The sequence below is a fragment of the Martes martes genome, assembly GCF_963455335.1.
Source record: "Martes martes genome assembly, chromosome: 4".
NCBI lineage: Eukaryota > Metazoa > Chordata > Mammalia > Carnivora > Mustelidae > Martes > Martes martes.
In genome coordinates, this window is record NC_137891.1 from 86,683,125 (window position 1) to 86,698,827 (window position 15,703).

Genomic DNA, 15,703 nt, shown 5'->3' on the forward strand with positions numbered 1-15,703 from the left:
CCCACCATCTGAGAATTTTAGCAACAAAGAAGTCACATGTGAGTTTGTCAGCGTTTAATGGCACTGATTCAAGTAAAGTCATTAATAACTAGGAGTGCTAGTGTTTTTGTTACTTTCAGAGCCAGTTTCAGCTGGACTTCTAGGCATATCCTTCCTCAGCAGCATCATATTAGGCTGGGAGAGCTACTGACAACTTTTAGCCAACAAGCTTATAAACTACAAGTCATTTTGGAGCCTTTGGCTTCCTACATACTCTTTTCTAGTCTTTTTTATTTATTCCCTCATCCTTGCTGTGAGGGTCAGACACAAATTTGAAAACTAAGGTTTCAAAGTTGGAGGGATTGGTGATAACAGGAAAAGGACAAAAGATGTAACCCCCAATATAATAAATACTATATAATAAAGAAGGTTGGGGGGAGACCAGGACTGTGTCCTATTAACCATCAAATTGAAGGTAAGCCCCAAATTGTGAAATGTGTATTGAAGTCTTTTTTTGTTTGCTCTCAAAGACAGTCACGTAAAACTAAATACCTAGCAACTTTCCACCCTGGTGCACACACACTACACGGACACAGAAACATTGCAAATCCGCTGCCTCCTTCCCTCCCCAACCCTGCTTCTCTCAGCATTTCTTTCCCCGCCTCCCTCCTCTATTCAAATTTTCCAGCCCACAGCTGAAACTGACTTCCGCAATCCTGATGGAATAAATCCAGCACCCCTAGTCATCCGCCCACATATCTACACTCCCCAGCGAACGGAGCCCAGAGCAGATTCCTGTCAGCAGGTAACATTTTCTACTTTCTAGATCTTTTAGTTTCTCTTCCCTCCCTTTCTCCGTTTTAGGGGTATTAGGGATGTAATGACTTGGGGATATGGTTGAGATTTGTAGGTTTTGTAGGTGAAAACAGTATGCCCATCTTAGGTCATTTCCTGGCCAAATTTCCCTGGAAATCTTTAGGATTCCTGCTACAATTTTTATTTACGTAAACATAGTTGTTAGTGAAAGCTAAGGATATAGGGATTCCTTTGCCCATCCCTTAAAGAGTAGCCTCTCCTTGTAGGGTTTTCTGTTTTGGCCAAAGTTACCAAAGGGTTAACGTACTAGCAGGGAGGAGGACTGGTGCCCCGAGGTGCTTTTCTACTGTCTGAAAGCCCTTAATACTCCAGATATTAAATGTCTTGTTGAATGTTTTGCCAGTCTGCAAAGCTTATACAAAAATGGGACTGTAAATTCAAAAATGCAAGCTGTATAACTTACTTCAGACTGTAAATTGTTCTTAAAATGGAAAACACAGAATTAAGCAAGCCGCTGTAAGAAATGAGTGAAGCTAGAGTAAACTTCTGAAAAGCTGTGCATTTAATGATCATAGAACCTGCTTTTTTATCTTAACATTCTAACAAACTTTAGTTCTGAAGCTTTCCGTCCTGTGAGGCAATCACAGAGGTTTTTTGTTGTCAGGAAAAGAAAAAACTTTCCTGCCCACAGCATCTGGTTGAGATTAGGGGCAGTTTCCTGCCTGAGGAGTGAGCAGGAAGAGAAAGGAGGAAGAAATTCGTAAGACTAAGGAGACAGTAAACATCTAGAGAATAAGAAATACTGTCAGCTGTTCCCAGTCCTCTCCTGGCAAGATCTGGGAAGTATCAGAATTTGGGGGTAGGGAGTAAATGCATTGAAGAAATGGTCAGGAAGCAAAACTTAGCTAGAAATCTCTCCTTTGTGTATTTTCCAATCCCCCTCTAACCTCCAACCTTGTCCCTCTCCTTCAACTCTGCAGGGGACATTAGAGGAGACAGGTGCTGAGTCCATTCTGAGTGTCCATTTTCTACCCCATTTCTGTTTTTCTGTGTGTGTGTGTGTGTGAGAGAGAGAGAGAGAGAGAGAGATCTCCCTAGGTCAAAATACTTGGAACCAGATGTATCAGCACCCAGTCCAAACCCAGACCCTTCTATCATTGTTTTATCATATCCAAATCACCCTCAATTCTTTGTATTCCTTCTTTATAAATCCTTGTTTTCCTTTGCATCATGGTCCCAAGGAAGGTATTCTTATCTTTGGGTTCATGAATTCCCCAGAATAATTGTGAGTACGTGCATTTTTCAGATGAGTGTGACTGATGGATGACAAAATTTTATTAGCTTCTCAAAAGAGTTTGTGACTCCCAAAGGTTAAGAACCACCTGTCTGGGAATATAGCTCCAGCTATTTCCTCATCCCAAGCCAGGCTATGAACCCCTTGGCAAACAAAATCTCCCCTAACTATCCCCTTCCCCAGGATGTGGGGGCTCAAGTTTCTTCTGCTGCTGCCCATGGCAAGCTTTGCTCTATATCCCGAGGAGATACTGGACACCCAGTGGGAGCTATGGAAGAAGACCTACGGCAAGCAGTACAACAGCAAGGTGATCGGGGGTCTGGAGGGGAGCATGGTCGGGAGCTGGAACTTGAGACCTCCAATCTTAGCTTCCAGACTCTCCTCTTCAGTCTGAATACCTTAACCTCTCCAACCAAGCAAACCTGTTCCTGTTCTCTAACTCAACATATAGTTTCATTCCTACTCCTTGATTCACCCTCCCTCGAGTTCTGGCCTTTATAACTGTCACATTTCTCTTTGGGGAAGACTTCTCAGATTAATGCTACTTATCCATAAGCAAATTTGTAAAAGATTTTACTTATTTATTTGACAGGAAGAGAGGGAGGGAGAGAGAGTAGCAGAGGCAGAGGGAGAAGCAGACTCCGCTGAGCAAGAAGCCCAATACGGGTCTCAATCCCAGGACCCCAGGATCATGACCTGAGCCAAAGGCAGAAGCTTAACTGGTTGAGCCACCCAGGCACCCCTTTAAGCAATTTCCTATACATCTCTCCAGAGCTTTGCCGTCTATTTTTTGTATTTGTTTGCATATTTCTTTCTGTATGCTCTTAATAATCCCACGGTGAGTTCCCCAACTAGACTACAAACTCTCCATGATTCTAAGTTTCATCTTTCCTCCTAAAAACCTCTACAGTATTACTTATGTAACTTTATACACAAAATACTGTCTGTGCGAATACTGACTATTCTCTGTTTAGGTGGATGAAATCTCTCGGCGTTTAATTTGGGAAAAAAACTTGAAGCATATTTCCATCCATAATCTTGAGGCCTCTCTTGGTGTCCATACATATGAACTGGCCATGAACCACTTGGGGGACATGGTGAGTTGAACCTCAGCTCCTGGCCTACTTGCCCTGTTTGCCTTAGCTCCCTGCTAATGCCTTGCCTTTTTGTTCTTTGTCCCAGACCAGTGAAGAGGTGATTCAGAAGATGACTGGACTCAAAGTACCTCCCGCTCATTCCCGCAGTAATGATAGCCTCTATATCCCAGACTGGGAAAGCAGAGCCCCAGACTCCATTGATTATCGAAAGAAAGGATATGTTACTCCTGTCAAGAACCAGGTACCCTCTTTTCTCCTGGCATGACCTCTTTCTGCTTTTTTCTTCTTAAAGTAGGAAGGAACTAGGAAGAGAGGGCAAGGAATTAAGGGATCTCTCCCAGTGCCAAGAGAATATAACCTGTTCAAGTCATCACCTATTTTTGTACATATATGTTGTTCCTGTTTTTTTCTTTTTTACAAGTAGTATTGCTGTAAGCACGCTTCTGCATATGTTTTCATGTACATGTGCAAATATTTATGCAAAATAAACCTAATATTGGAGCTGCTAGGTCACAGACAATTATTTCCAAAAAAAATTTTTTATGATCTTAACACTCTCACCCGCAGGAGAATGCTGCTTTTCTCTCAGCCTTAACAATGCTAATTATATTAACCAGATCAACAGCTGATTTAACATTCATCCAACAAACACATCTGTTTCAGAACCTACCAGATATAGTGCTAGGCAGTGGAGACTCAAGATGACTAAGACATAACCCGTGTCCTCAAGAAATCCTCAGTCCTAAAAAATACAACAGGGAGGGAAGAAAAATATATAATCTAGCTGAACAATTACTAATAGTAACAGCACTTTTTGAGAGATTGTTGTGTGTCAGAAATTTCTAAATCCTCTACATGAATTGACTTTTTAAATCTCCAAAATCCATAATTGAGCAATTATCCACATTTTACAGATAAGGCACAGAGAAGTTTAGTAACTTCCCCAAGGTCATATATCTTGTGGGTTGCAAAGCTCTGCTCCACTGCAGCTAATGGTAACAATGATAACAACAGTTATCAATGCAAACAAAAACAATAAAAAATGTAACAGATACTAAACAAAGGGAAATAGGAACAAAAAGGGGGACATGTATGCTGGAATTTCATCAGGCAGTTTAGAGGGAAGAACCAAAAAGGTGAACAGCAGTGACTGATAGTTGTTCTGTTACGCCTCTCAGGGTCAGTGTGGTTCCTGTTGGGCTTTTAGCTCTGTGGGTGCCCTGGAGGGCCAACTCAAGAAGAAAACTGGCAAACTCTTAAATCTGAGTCCCCAGAACCTGGTGGACTGTGTTTCTGAAAATGATGGCTGCGGAGGGGGCTACATGACCAATGCCTTCCAGTATGTGCAGAAGAACCGAGGCATTGACTCTGAAGATGCTTACCCATATGTGGGACAGGTGAGACTGTACCACACGGTTATACAGCTCAGTCATGGCTCCTCCTTACCCCAACATGATATTTTGTACTGGAAACAATTCCAGAAACCTTGTTTTCTGTTCCCCTATCTTGCCTTCTTGACAGGGTAATTTCCCATAGAAGGCCAGGAAGATTGTCACAGCCCAGGAGATTTGGGGGGCTTAGGCCACCGTAACCCTATCCATCTCTTTTCCCTGGAGAAAACAGAGCACAGGTGACCCCACAGACATCTGAGTATGCCTCCTCCACTCCCATCACATATCCCAAACCTGCCACACTAATTCACTGAATCATGTGCTTTTATTTTGCATGATCCCAGCAAGGGTTTGGGGAATGTTATGTAAATTATGTAAGTTAACATTCTGACATGGACAAAATGAGAGAAAACATAAGTTGCTTCGTACCTGTTTTTATAACTTTAAAGATTTCTTTTTTTTAAATTTATTTGACAGAGATCACAAGTAGGCAGAGAGGCAGGCAGAGAGGAGGAAGCAGGCTCCCTGCTGAGCAGAGAGCCCAATGTGGGGCTCAATCCCAGAACGCTGGGATCATGACCCGAGGTGAAGGCAGATGCTTTAACCCACTGAGACACCGAGGTGCCCCTTGTTTTTTTTAACTTTAGAGATAAATTCACTTCCTCCTTTAGTAATAGGAAGGAGATCTTTGTTATCTCAAAGGAAGATTTAAGGACTTTTATATACAGGGGGTTGATAGATAATAGGATTACACAGGGCTTTTGCAACAGGAGTTTTGAAGCAGAGATAGCAAGTTTGAGTAATAAGAATGATGGCTATGGAGCACCTGGGTGGCTCAGTTGGCCAAGCATCTGCGCTCAGGTCATGATCTTGGGGTTCTGGGGTCAAGCCTTTGTCAGGCTCTGCGCTCAGAGGAGAGTCTACTTGTCCTTCTACCACCCCCTCATTCTTTCTCACTCACTCTCCCTCTCTCAAGTAAATAGATAAAATCTTAAAAAAAAAAAAAAAGGATTGATGGCTCCTATGTACTAAGCCATGTGCTTAGTTCATTTTCTCACTTAATTTTCATAACAGGCAGGTAAGGTAAACTTATCCTCACTTTATAGGTGAGGAAAGTGACACTGAAGGAGATAAAATAGCATGCACAAATTCATACTGCTAGTCATGTAGCAGCTCCAAGATTTATCTACTGTTCACCTCCTGCAAACATTTCCAGCATGTCTTCTATGTAAATGTGCAAAATTTTCTTTAGTAAAGTATAATACCTTGGAACAAAATTGTCTGAGTCTTGGGGTACCTGCATCTTCAGCCTTACTAGATAATAACTAATTGTTTTACCCAAGTGTTTGGAAACATTTATATTCCCACCTGGAGTATATAAGAATTCCCACTGATTCCCGTCTTCATTAGTATGTTTATCTGGCCATCTGCATTTCTTCAGTGAATTGACCATTAATATCTTTTGCACATTTTTAATTAGGTTGTTTTTCTCTTTCTCACTGATTTTTTTTTAATTTCTTTTTTTTTCAAAGATTTTATTTATTTGTTTGACAGAGAGAGATCACAAGTAGGCAGAGAGGCAGGCAGAGAGAGAGGGGGAAGCAGGCTCACTGCTGAGCAGAGAGCCCGATGTGGGGCTCGATCCCAGGACCCTGAGATCATGACCTGAGCCAAAGGCAGAGGCTTTAACCCACTGAGCCACCCAGGCGCCCCTTTCTCACTGATTTTTAAGAATTTTAAAAAGATATCTGGATGCAAGTACTGTTTGTGTTTTAGGTGAACATTCTTTCAACTGAGAAAAGTTCTTAATTTCAGACTAGTAAAATTCTTTTCTTTTTTTTTTTTTTTAAGATTTTATTTATTTATTTGGCAGACAGAGATCCCGAGTAGGCAGAGAGGCAGGCAGAGAAAGACAGAGAAGCAGGCTCCCCGCTGAGCAGAGAGCCCGATGCAGGACTTGATCCCAGGACCCCGGGATCTCGACCTGAGCCGAAGGCAGAGGCTTTAACCCACTGAGCCACCCAGACGCCCTAAAATTATTTTCCTTTGTAATTAGTGCCTTTAAAAAAATCCAGGAGCAGTAAGTTTTATTCATTCATGTTTAGTCATATCAAATGATGTCTGTTGTAATAAATGCTCATTAATGTAAATGACTGAACAAATCCATTTCACTGGATACTCAACAACCTATATAGTAAAGTTACTTCAACACATTTTTGTAGACATTGGCCACACCAAAACAGACATTAATTTGTAAATTTAATCCCATTTTTATTCCATGTTGTGGTTTTTTTAACTATCAGGCATACAAGGCAGAGAAATTGGAGATTGAACCTAAAAAAAAAAAATTTCTTTAATCCATATACAATTTTCAGAACTCCTGGGTCCTGAGTCCATGTTTGAATTCTGGAGCTGCTACTTACTGTAAGGCACCACACTAAAGCTGCCCTAACAGATGAGCTTTTAAATTCTGAAAATACCAGGCCAATCAGTGAAATAACCTGAATGTGGCAAAATATTCTTTTTCATTATTTTATTATTTTTTTAAAGATTTATTTATTTGAGATTGAGAGAGAAAGAGCTCACACACATGACCACAGAGGGAGAGGGAAAAGCAGATTCCTTCCTGAACAGAGAGCCCAATGTAGGGCTCAATCCCAGGACCTTGAGGTCATAACCTGAGGTGCAGACAGACACTTAACCAACTGAGCCACACAGGTGCCCCAAAATATTCTTTTTTAAATTATTAAATATTCTTTTGGCAACTTTTTGTTGTCACTTGATATAAAAAATTTAAATCCCGGGGCACCTGTGGCACAGTCAGTTGAGTGTCCAGCTCTTGGTTTTGGCTCAGGTCATGATCTCAGGGTCGTTAGATTGAGCCCTGCATTGGGCTCCACACTTAGCATGTAGTCTGCTTGAGACTTTCACTCTCTCTCCCTCTGCCCATCCCACTCATGCTCTCTCTCTCTCAAATAAATATATCTTAAAAAAATTAAATCCCAATAGTATATACAGAAAAATCCCACCCCAAACCAGGGCTGTGTTTACAGTTTTTTCCATATTGATTAATCCAGGCAGCCAATTTAAAGGATTATGTAGCCATGTTAAAAAGAAATTAAACACCATCAGAACTAATAGTTGATTACTCATCCATTGACAGCTTATATCGATTAAATGGTATTATATTCATCAGTTTGTTGAGAGACAGTTTAATAGCTCAGAGAGTTTGAATAATTTAAATGAAATTTACATATTATCTGAAACCTTAATTTGGAAGAGAAGTGGCATCTGACTTCCAATTTCTATTCTCCTGCCCCTTCAAATGATCTCTTCGGCATTTGAGAGCAATGTAGAATGATTTTGGTCTCATAATCAATTAAAGTAAAGAATGAGCCATATAAGACACATATTCCATTTTTATTTTTTTTATTTATTATTTTTTAAGATTTTGTTTTTAAGTAATCTCCACACCCAACATGGGGCTCAAACTCCCAGCCCCAAGATCAGGAGTCACATGTTCTACTGATTGAGCCAGCCAGGCATACCCATATTCTATTTTTTTAATATTCTGTATCTTGAGTGTATATCTACTTTATAGCATGTATCTACTGTTTTAAAAACAGTTACATAAAACTAAAAGAACTTCTCATATGAACACATGAATGAATGGAGGGAGGTAAAGAAAAATAAAACTTGAAAAGAGATCTAATAGAGCAGCAGTCAGGTAATACAGTAATTTAAGTTCATTCTAGCAGCTTATTCTGACTTTAAAGCATCATCACATGACATTCTTCCAAATCCATTCCCGAGATATTTTTATTTGCTTATAGATTTGCACAATTTTTGGCACTAGGAGGCATCAAGATTTGGATCAGATAGCAGAAAACAAAGGAATCCTGAGAAATTAAGAAAAGAGACTACTGTAATCATGTAATCATATCAAATGCTGCCATTATTGTTAATAGTTAGATAATATGTTCTTACAGATTCAACTTCAGGGTTTTGAAGGGGTAGTCTGTAGAAAAATGAATTGCCGGGGCGCCTGGGTGGCTCAGTGGGTTAAAGCCTCTGCCTTCGGCTCAGGTCATGATCTCAGGGTCCTGGGATCGAGCCCCGCATCGGGCTCTCTGCTTGGTGGGGAGCCTGCTTCCTCCTCTCTCCCTCTCTGCTGCCTCTCTGCCTACTTGTGATCTCTGTCTGTCAAATAAATAAATAAAATCTTTAAAAAAAATGAATTGCCAAAAAAAATAAACCTTGACATGGTTTGCCATAAGACTTTGTAACTGTGGCTTGCCAATGAAACATATTACTGTTAACTGGATCTCCGAAACATAATGTTGGAAATCCACAGGCTAAATTGCTAAGTTCTTTATTAATTTGTTTTAATGTCATGTTATATGTTTTCAAGAGCACAAGCCAAAACTCTTTGCCTCATACTAGTTCCCTTGGTGTATGTATATAGGGCCCAGATCTTCCCTCTAGCCGGGCCTTGGCTTTGGCCTCCTCCCCACCAAGCAGCTGGTGACTCCCTCACATCTGAGGCTTACACATACTACATGGCCAGGAGATGATCTGTGCTTTTAAAAGCACCTTGTTGCAGAAATCTCTCTCCCACCCTGAGGGAATAAAAATGTTCTCTCTATTAAGTTTTACAGTGTTTCCTTTCACATTTGTTTAAAACCACCCAGAGCTAATTTTTGTGTCTGTGCAAGGTATTCAGTTTTCATATTCTTTTTTTTATAATTGTCTAAAATGGTGAGGAGAGAACAGACCTTCTATAAAGACTCTAGGTGTGCCGCCGCTGTCAGTTCACTGACATCACTCAGAGCATTGGTGGAGTTTCTCAGCCACCAGTTCCTGGCCTGCTGCTTTGTCCTAGTCCTGTTTTAACCTCATTTTTTTCCAGGATGAAAGTTGTATGTACAACCCAACAGGCAAGGCAGCTAAGTGCAGAGGATACAGAGAGATCCCTGAGGGGAATGAGAAGGCCCTGAAGAGGGCATTGGCCCGAGTGGGACCCATCTCTGTGGCCATTGATGCAAGCCTGACCTCCTTCCAGTTTTACAGCAAAGGTAAGGAGCTGTTCCTAGAGTGCACAATCAACCCTCTCTTATGATGTGGCTTGGCAGCTTCTTGAAGGCCACTGAGCATTTGCAGTACTCGGTTTCCACATTTAGACTGAGTCTGGCCTAGGGAAACGGAACTGCTGCTACCGTGCAGCACATCTCTCTGTCACCAGTCCTCCTGACAGGGCAGGACTCTACCGGGTGGCCCTTGAACTGCAGAAAGCTTCACCTTGATAGTTTGTTTCCTAGGTGTGTACTACGATGAAAACTGTAATAGCGATAACCTAAACCATGCAGTGTTGGCAGTGGGATATGGCGTCCAGAAAGGAAACAAGCACTGGATCATTAAAAACAGGTAATGATGGGCATACTAAGTCACCCTCATAACACTCAACCTCAACTGCAACTTCCCAGTATTTCTCTCACTTCAAGGGAAAGTTGTCTCAGCCTTTTTAGTTCTCCCTTCCCAATTAGAGGCTATTAATTCTAGCATTTAATGGCTGGACAGTAGTACTTAGAGTATGTGTTGGGTGGCTGCTCCACATGCAGGGTGCTTAGTTGTACAGAAATGAACAGAATGTTTGCCTTCAGTGATCTCACAGCCCCCTAAGAAAGACAGACCTAACTGACCAGAACATACAATAGCACCAAGAAACCAGCAGGAGCTTTGGAATTACGTAGTTTTTTTCTTTCTTTTTTCTATAATGTGATCAATTTCTTAGGAAGATTTCTATCATCAGTCTGTTGGGAAGCAGTAGGGAACCAATGTAAAGGTTTAGTATCCTCTTATGCAACTTTTTGCCTGTCCAAGTATACTTAGGATAAGTATACGTGTGTGTGTGTGTGTGTGTGTGTGTGTGTGTGTGTGTGTGTGTGTGTTTATATGTTTATATATATAAATCTGCCCACAGATTTTGAAGTTTGTGAAGAGAAACACTTTTTGGAAAATAGATATAACAACAACAAAAATTAGTGTTTCCTCCCTATTATTAGGAATAAATAAAACTACACAATACTTTGGCTCCCCATTTCTCTTTAGCCCCTTGTGACTTTAGAGGACAGACTTAATGAGAATCATACTTTTCGCTTCCTCACTGGCCAATACCAGCCTGGCAGCGACAAACTAAACTTTTCTGTCCTTGGTGCCTCCAGGGGATAGGAGTCCTAGATGCTGGGGTGTTCACAGGCCAAAACAGTGCTGTAAGCAAGTGGGGCTGCTGACTAGAGGACTGGCAGGATAGACGGTGTAGATCAGAGTCCCAACTAAAGCTGAGCCTGAGCACCTTTCTAAGAAGGTGCTGCTTCTCCCACGGCTTCTGTCCTATGTTCTCTCTTTCTCGACTCCCAGGCCCAGGTACTTACTCTGTCCTTTCCTGGTCAGGTGCCAAGGGTAGAGCCTTCATCCAAGATTGCTGGGAGGAAGAAGGGACATATTTAAGCAGGATCAGCATCACTGGAGACCCCTGGAGAAGGGAATAGGAGTAGAGTACAGGTCTTAAGTAAAATGTATTGGGTTAGGAGAATTTGCTGGTTGGGGGAAAAAGAAAACTCATGAAAACAATTTGGGAAGATACATAGAGCAGTCTCCTGTCCACACCCCCTTATCTTCCATTCTCTCCACTTCTTTCCTTAGCAATCTAAATCACTCTCAGAGTTTCAATCATCTCTCCTATTGAGTTTACCCACTAAGACCAAGATCACCCTTTCTTATGCTCTAGACTCATGTTTTCAAGATCACGCTTCCTTAAACACAAATTGGACCATACTATACTCCCAATCTGAAACTTTCAGTGTCTCCTGCACTAGGATGGGCCATAGAGCCAAACTCTTCAGGCCAATCTCAACCTACCTTTCCAGACGTATCTCCTACTATACCCTGTCAGACACCTTATTTTTCATCCACATGATCTTAACACATGTCCCATACTTTCCTGCCTCTAGTATTCATTTAATATTCCTCTGCTGGCATCCCATTTGTGAAGGTCTACCCAGTCTTTGGGCCCACTTCAAATGCTACCTCTTGAATTAAGCCTTTTTTGATCCCTTGATTATAAGCAATCTCTCCTTTGAGGCCTATAGCATTATGTCTTCTCTCCATTCCTTTACTTTAAACTCTTCAAAGGTAAAAACTGTTTTATTCATTTTTTATACCATCAGTACCTAGCGCAATAATAAGTGTTTTAATGAATAAATAAACTGAGGGTACTAAGTATTTTCCTTCATTGGTCCTACAGCTGGGGAGAAAACTGGGGAAACAAAGGCTATATCCTCATGGCTCGGAATAAGAACAACGCTTGTGGCATTGCCAACCTGGCCAGCTTCCCCAAGATGTGACTTCAGCCAGCCAACCTCATCCTGCTTTCCCATTCCTTCCACGATGGTGCGACATCCTGATGTACTTTGGAAGGGAGTTGGTGTGCATTTCTTGAAGCAGATGTCGCAATGTAGAGATTGTCCATTCAGTTTCTCCGTTTGTGCTTCAAGGGACACCCCTACTACTTTCCTTCTCTCCACCAAGGCCTTTATTTTTCACTGTGGCCACAGTAGGAATTTCCCTAGGAAGATTCTCATTTACAGTGTCTAATTAGCTTTAACCACCTAGAAGACTAAGGTGACCTGACCTCTCAGTCTCCAAGTTCACTTCTTCTATATCCTGAAGATAGAAATTTCTATGTTTTCCACCCCAATTCATAGATCTTTGGTACAAGTTTATGTGATACAAGAAATGTTTTCTTTTTCCTTCTTTGCATTTTTAAAGTAAGCCAAGTATTTATCTCTTATCCCTAATTTAATAAATACCTATTTAGTAAACATTCATTTTGTGTCAGATACTTTGCTAGGTGCTGGAGACAGAAAGATGGGGAAAAAACATATATCGAAGGCACCTGGCTGGCTCAGTCAGGGGAGTGTGCAACTCTTGATCTTGGGGTTGTGAGTTTGAGCCCATGTTGGGTGTAAAGGCTATTTAAATAAATAAAACTTTAAAACAAAACAAAACAAAACAAAAAATACATTCCTTGTATTTGATGTGCTCCCAGTTTGCTTGGAGAGTCTCTCACAAAAACAGTTCGTCCTAACATTTATTTGTTCACTTCTTCAACCAACATTTATGAAGTGCTTACTACATACTAAGAGCTTTCTAAATTTCAGGGATTCCATGGATATAAGGAGACTTCAGCATTTAGTTCTGTCTGTAGGGGAACTAGATTAAATGACATATAAACCTGGGTCTTGAAAAATATCTTAAGGCCTTTTCTGAGGTTCTACAATCTCAACATTTGCTGTCATCAAAAGAGGAAACTAAAACTCTTTATAATGGTTTCCAAGCAGTGTTAACTCTAAGAGAAAGTGGCTAATAATAAATCAGTGCATCCAGCTTTGCCATTTTTCACAAAATGTTTATTAAGCACCTATTATAACTAGAAAGTTCACATTTATGCAATACTTGTCAGGTGTCAGGCACTATTTTGTTTCATTCTACACAAAAATTATTTTTGTATATAAATATTTATTACCCTGTGGTAAGCAGTGTATTTAAGGGTAGAAGGATGAAGCAAATTAGTAAGACATGGCTGACCTCAAGAATGTTATAGACTAATAACAGACATATAAACAACTAACACCACCCATAATGAAATAAATACTAATTATGCAAGCTCAGGAATGAATCACTAGTTCTTAACAGGATTTTAGATGAGGCTTCAATGAGAACAGAGTTTTGAAAGATCTGAATGGACAGAAAAGATGGGTGTGGGGATGGGGTGGAGGGAAGGAGGGAATATCAGGCAGAAAGTTTTGGGTGAACAGAGTCACCTAGAGAGCTGCAGAAATGGCGAGGGCTGGTGTGACCCAAGAGTTGGGTGCAAAGGCATCTATAGTAGAAAGGCATCTATAGTAGAGGTGAGCAAAGTGGATTGGAGTTAAGTCCTGGAAGGCCTTGAATGCCTTCCATGTCTCAAGAACTTCATATTATAAATACACAGGCATATTCATATTATATTATATTATAATTCATATTATAAATATAAATTTATATAAATATAAATTGTAGTAGGCAATAAATATTTTTGAGCAGGGGACAGACATGATCAGATCTGTATTTTAGCAACATCCTTCTGGCAGGCAGTGGTGTAAAGAACAAATAACAGATGGAGAACAAAATGGAGATGCAAGAAATTGTGGAGAAAAGTCAACATTTAGGAGACACTGCACATATTCTACTTCTCAAAGAAAAAATACTGCACAGAAGAATGACTCCTGAACTTCTTTGAAGATTAAGTATGAGTTTGGCAGATGGGAAGGTGGGAAAAGGCCCCTTCCAGGCCCAAAGAATAGCATATTCTAATGTGTAGGCATGAGAGAGAACGTTCAGCAATCTGCAAGAAGTTTTTGTTGAGCTTAGAAAGTGCTACAGATGAGCCTGAGAGATGTCTGACTCCCCACTGAGCAAATCCACACTGCTGTGTTATTTTGATCTGGGATTTTTTTTCCTTAGGCCTAAAGAACGTCCTTCAGAATTTCTCTTTGTACAGATATGTAGACAACAAATTTACTCTGTTCCTGTATGTATTTGAATATATACCTAGATTTTCTATTGTGGTACATTAATACATATATCTATACTTGACCAGTATCACACATTTATACTGTGTTTTCATATCTAATGGGTTAGTCTTCCCCTATCACCCTCCTCATCTAGAATTCTTCCTGAATAGTCTTGCTTTTTACTTTCTCCATGTGTTCTATAGAATCAGCTTGTCAGTCTCTCAAAAATCCCACTAGTATTTTTATTTAGATCACGTTTAATTTATATCTTAATTAGGGAAAACTGACCTCTTTATACTACTGACTCTTCTTCCTATGTAAGAATAAGAAATGCCTTTATATTTTTTAAAGTACTCTTTTGTGCCCTTAAAGATATTGCTCATTTCTTGCTTAACCTTTTTTGCAACCCAGGATGTTTACCTTTTATTTATTTATTTATTTTTGCAGGTTTTTTTTTAACTTTCGCAGTTTAAATGGGGTCTTTTCCGACGTAATTTCTAATTAGATGTATGTTTGAAAGCTGTTGATTTCTGTTATTTTAGTTTTTATACTCAGATACCTTACCTTGAATTCTCTTTTTGTTTATACATTTTACAGTTGATGCTCTTGGATTTTTTTGAATACACAAGTTTATCACCCACAGAGGTAAATTTTACCCCTTTCTTTCTGATTTTTATTTCTAATTTCTTCCTGCCTGCTTGCATTAGGTAAAACTTACAAAATGATGATTAGAGTTGATAGATCCTTACCTAGAAAATGTTATTACTTTTTAGATGCATGAAATTCCAATTAATTTAACTGAATTCCAATAATTGAAAATTTGTATTTCCAGTGTTCTCAATTACAAAAAAGACTGCAATTAATGATTGATATGTTAACACAAAAAAGTTTTAAAGTGATCATACATTTAAATCTGTCATTATGTAATTTTTTATTCCTTTAATAAAAACAATACTAGCTAACACTTATTGAGCTTTACTATGCAGCTCATACCATGTTAAATGCCTTACACATAGTACCCTTGTTATTGGCATTTTACAGATGTCAAATAACTTGCCCAAGATAAGCTAGCTAGTTAAATGGCTGAGCCAGGACTCATACCCAGGTCTTTTGTTCTTCTGTCTCCTTTTATACATTTCAGTATTATTTTTAACTTTATGTTACGGAACATTTTAAACATACAATAGAGAGAGAGTAGCAGAGTGAAGCCTCGTGTACCCATTATCCATCTTGAATAATTATCAACATTTTCCAATCTATGTCATCCATTCCTCTTCCACTTTTTAAAATTTAGTATTTTAAAGCAAACCCCAGACATCATTTCACTCATAGTCCTTATACATCTGAGGATTTTTTTAAATAGTCACCATGCCATCAGCATGCCAAACAAAAGTAACAATTGTTTCTTACTATTGTTTACTATTCAGTCCATTTAAAAAATTTTCCAGTTATAGTAAGATCTTTTTACTGTTAGTTTATTCAGATCAGTATCCAAACAGTTTTACACTGGTT

General features: G+C 39.7%; 1 protein-coding gene across 1 annotated transcript; it reads left to right on the forward strand.

Moving 5' to 3' along the window:
• Positions 1-19: 19 nt before the first annotated feature.
• On the forward strand, positions 20-12,629 carry CTSK (cathepsin K). The gene is made up of 8 exons (XM_080800354.1): positions 20-784; positions 2,273-2,396; positions 3,064-3,186; positions 3,272-3,427; positions 4,365-4,583; positions 9,487-9,652; positions 9,896-10,001; positions 11,881-12,629. Exons 2-8 carry the CDS (start codon positions 2,274-2,276, stop codon positions 11,978-11,980), a joined length of 993 nt encoding a protein of 330 aa, XP_080656480.1. The 5' UTR covers positions 20-784; position 2,273; the 3' UTR covers positions 11,981-12,629.
• Positions 12,630-15,703: the final 3,074 nt, after the last annotated feature.

Bases quoted from the DNA above. Each gene is read 5' to 3' on its own strand.
- CTSK (XM_080800354.1), top strand. From the start codon at position 2,274: ATGTGGGGGCTCAAGTTTCTTCTGCTGCTGCCCATGGCAAGCTTTGCT. The intron at 3,187-3,271 runs GTGAGTTGAACC...TCTTTGTCCCAG, and splicing joins TGAACCACTTGGGGGACATG to ACCAGTGAAGAGGTGATTCA. The intron at 10,002-11,880 runs GTAATGATGGGC...TTGGTCCTACAG, and splicing joins CACTGGATCATTAAAAACAG to CTGGGGAGAAAACTGGGGAA.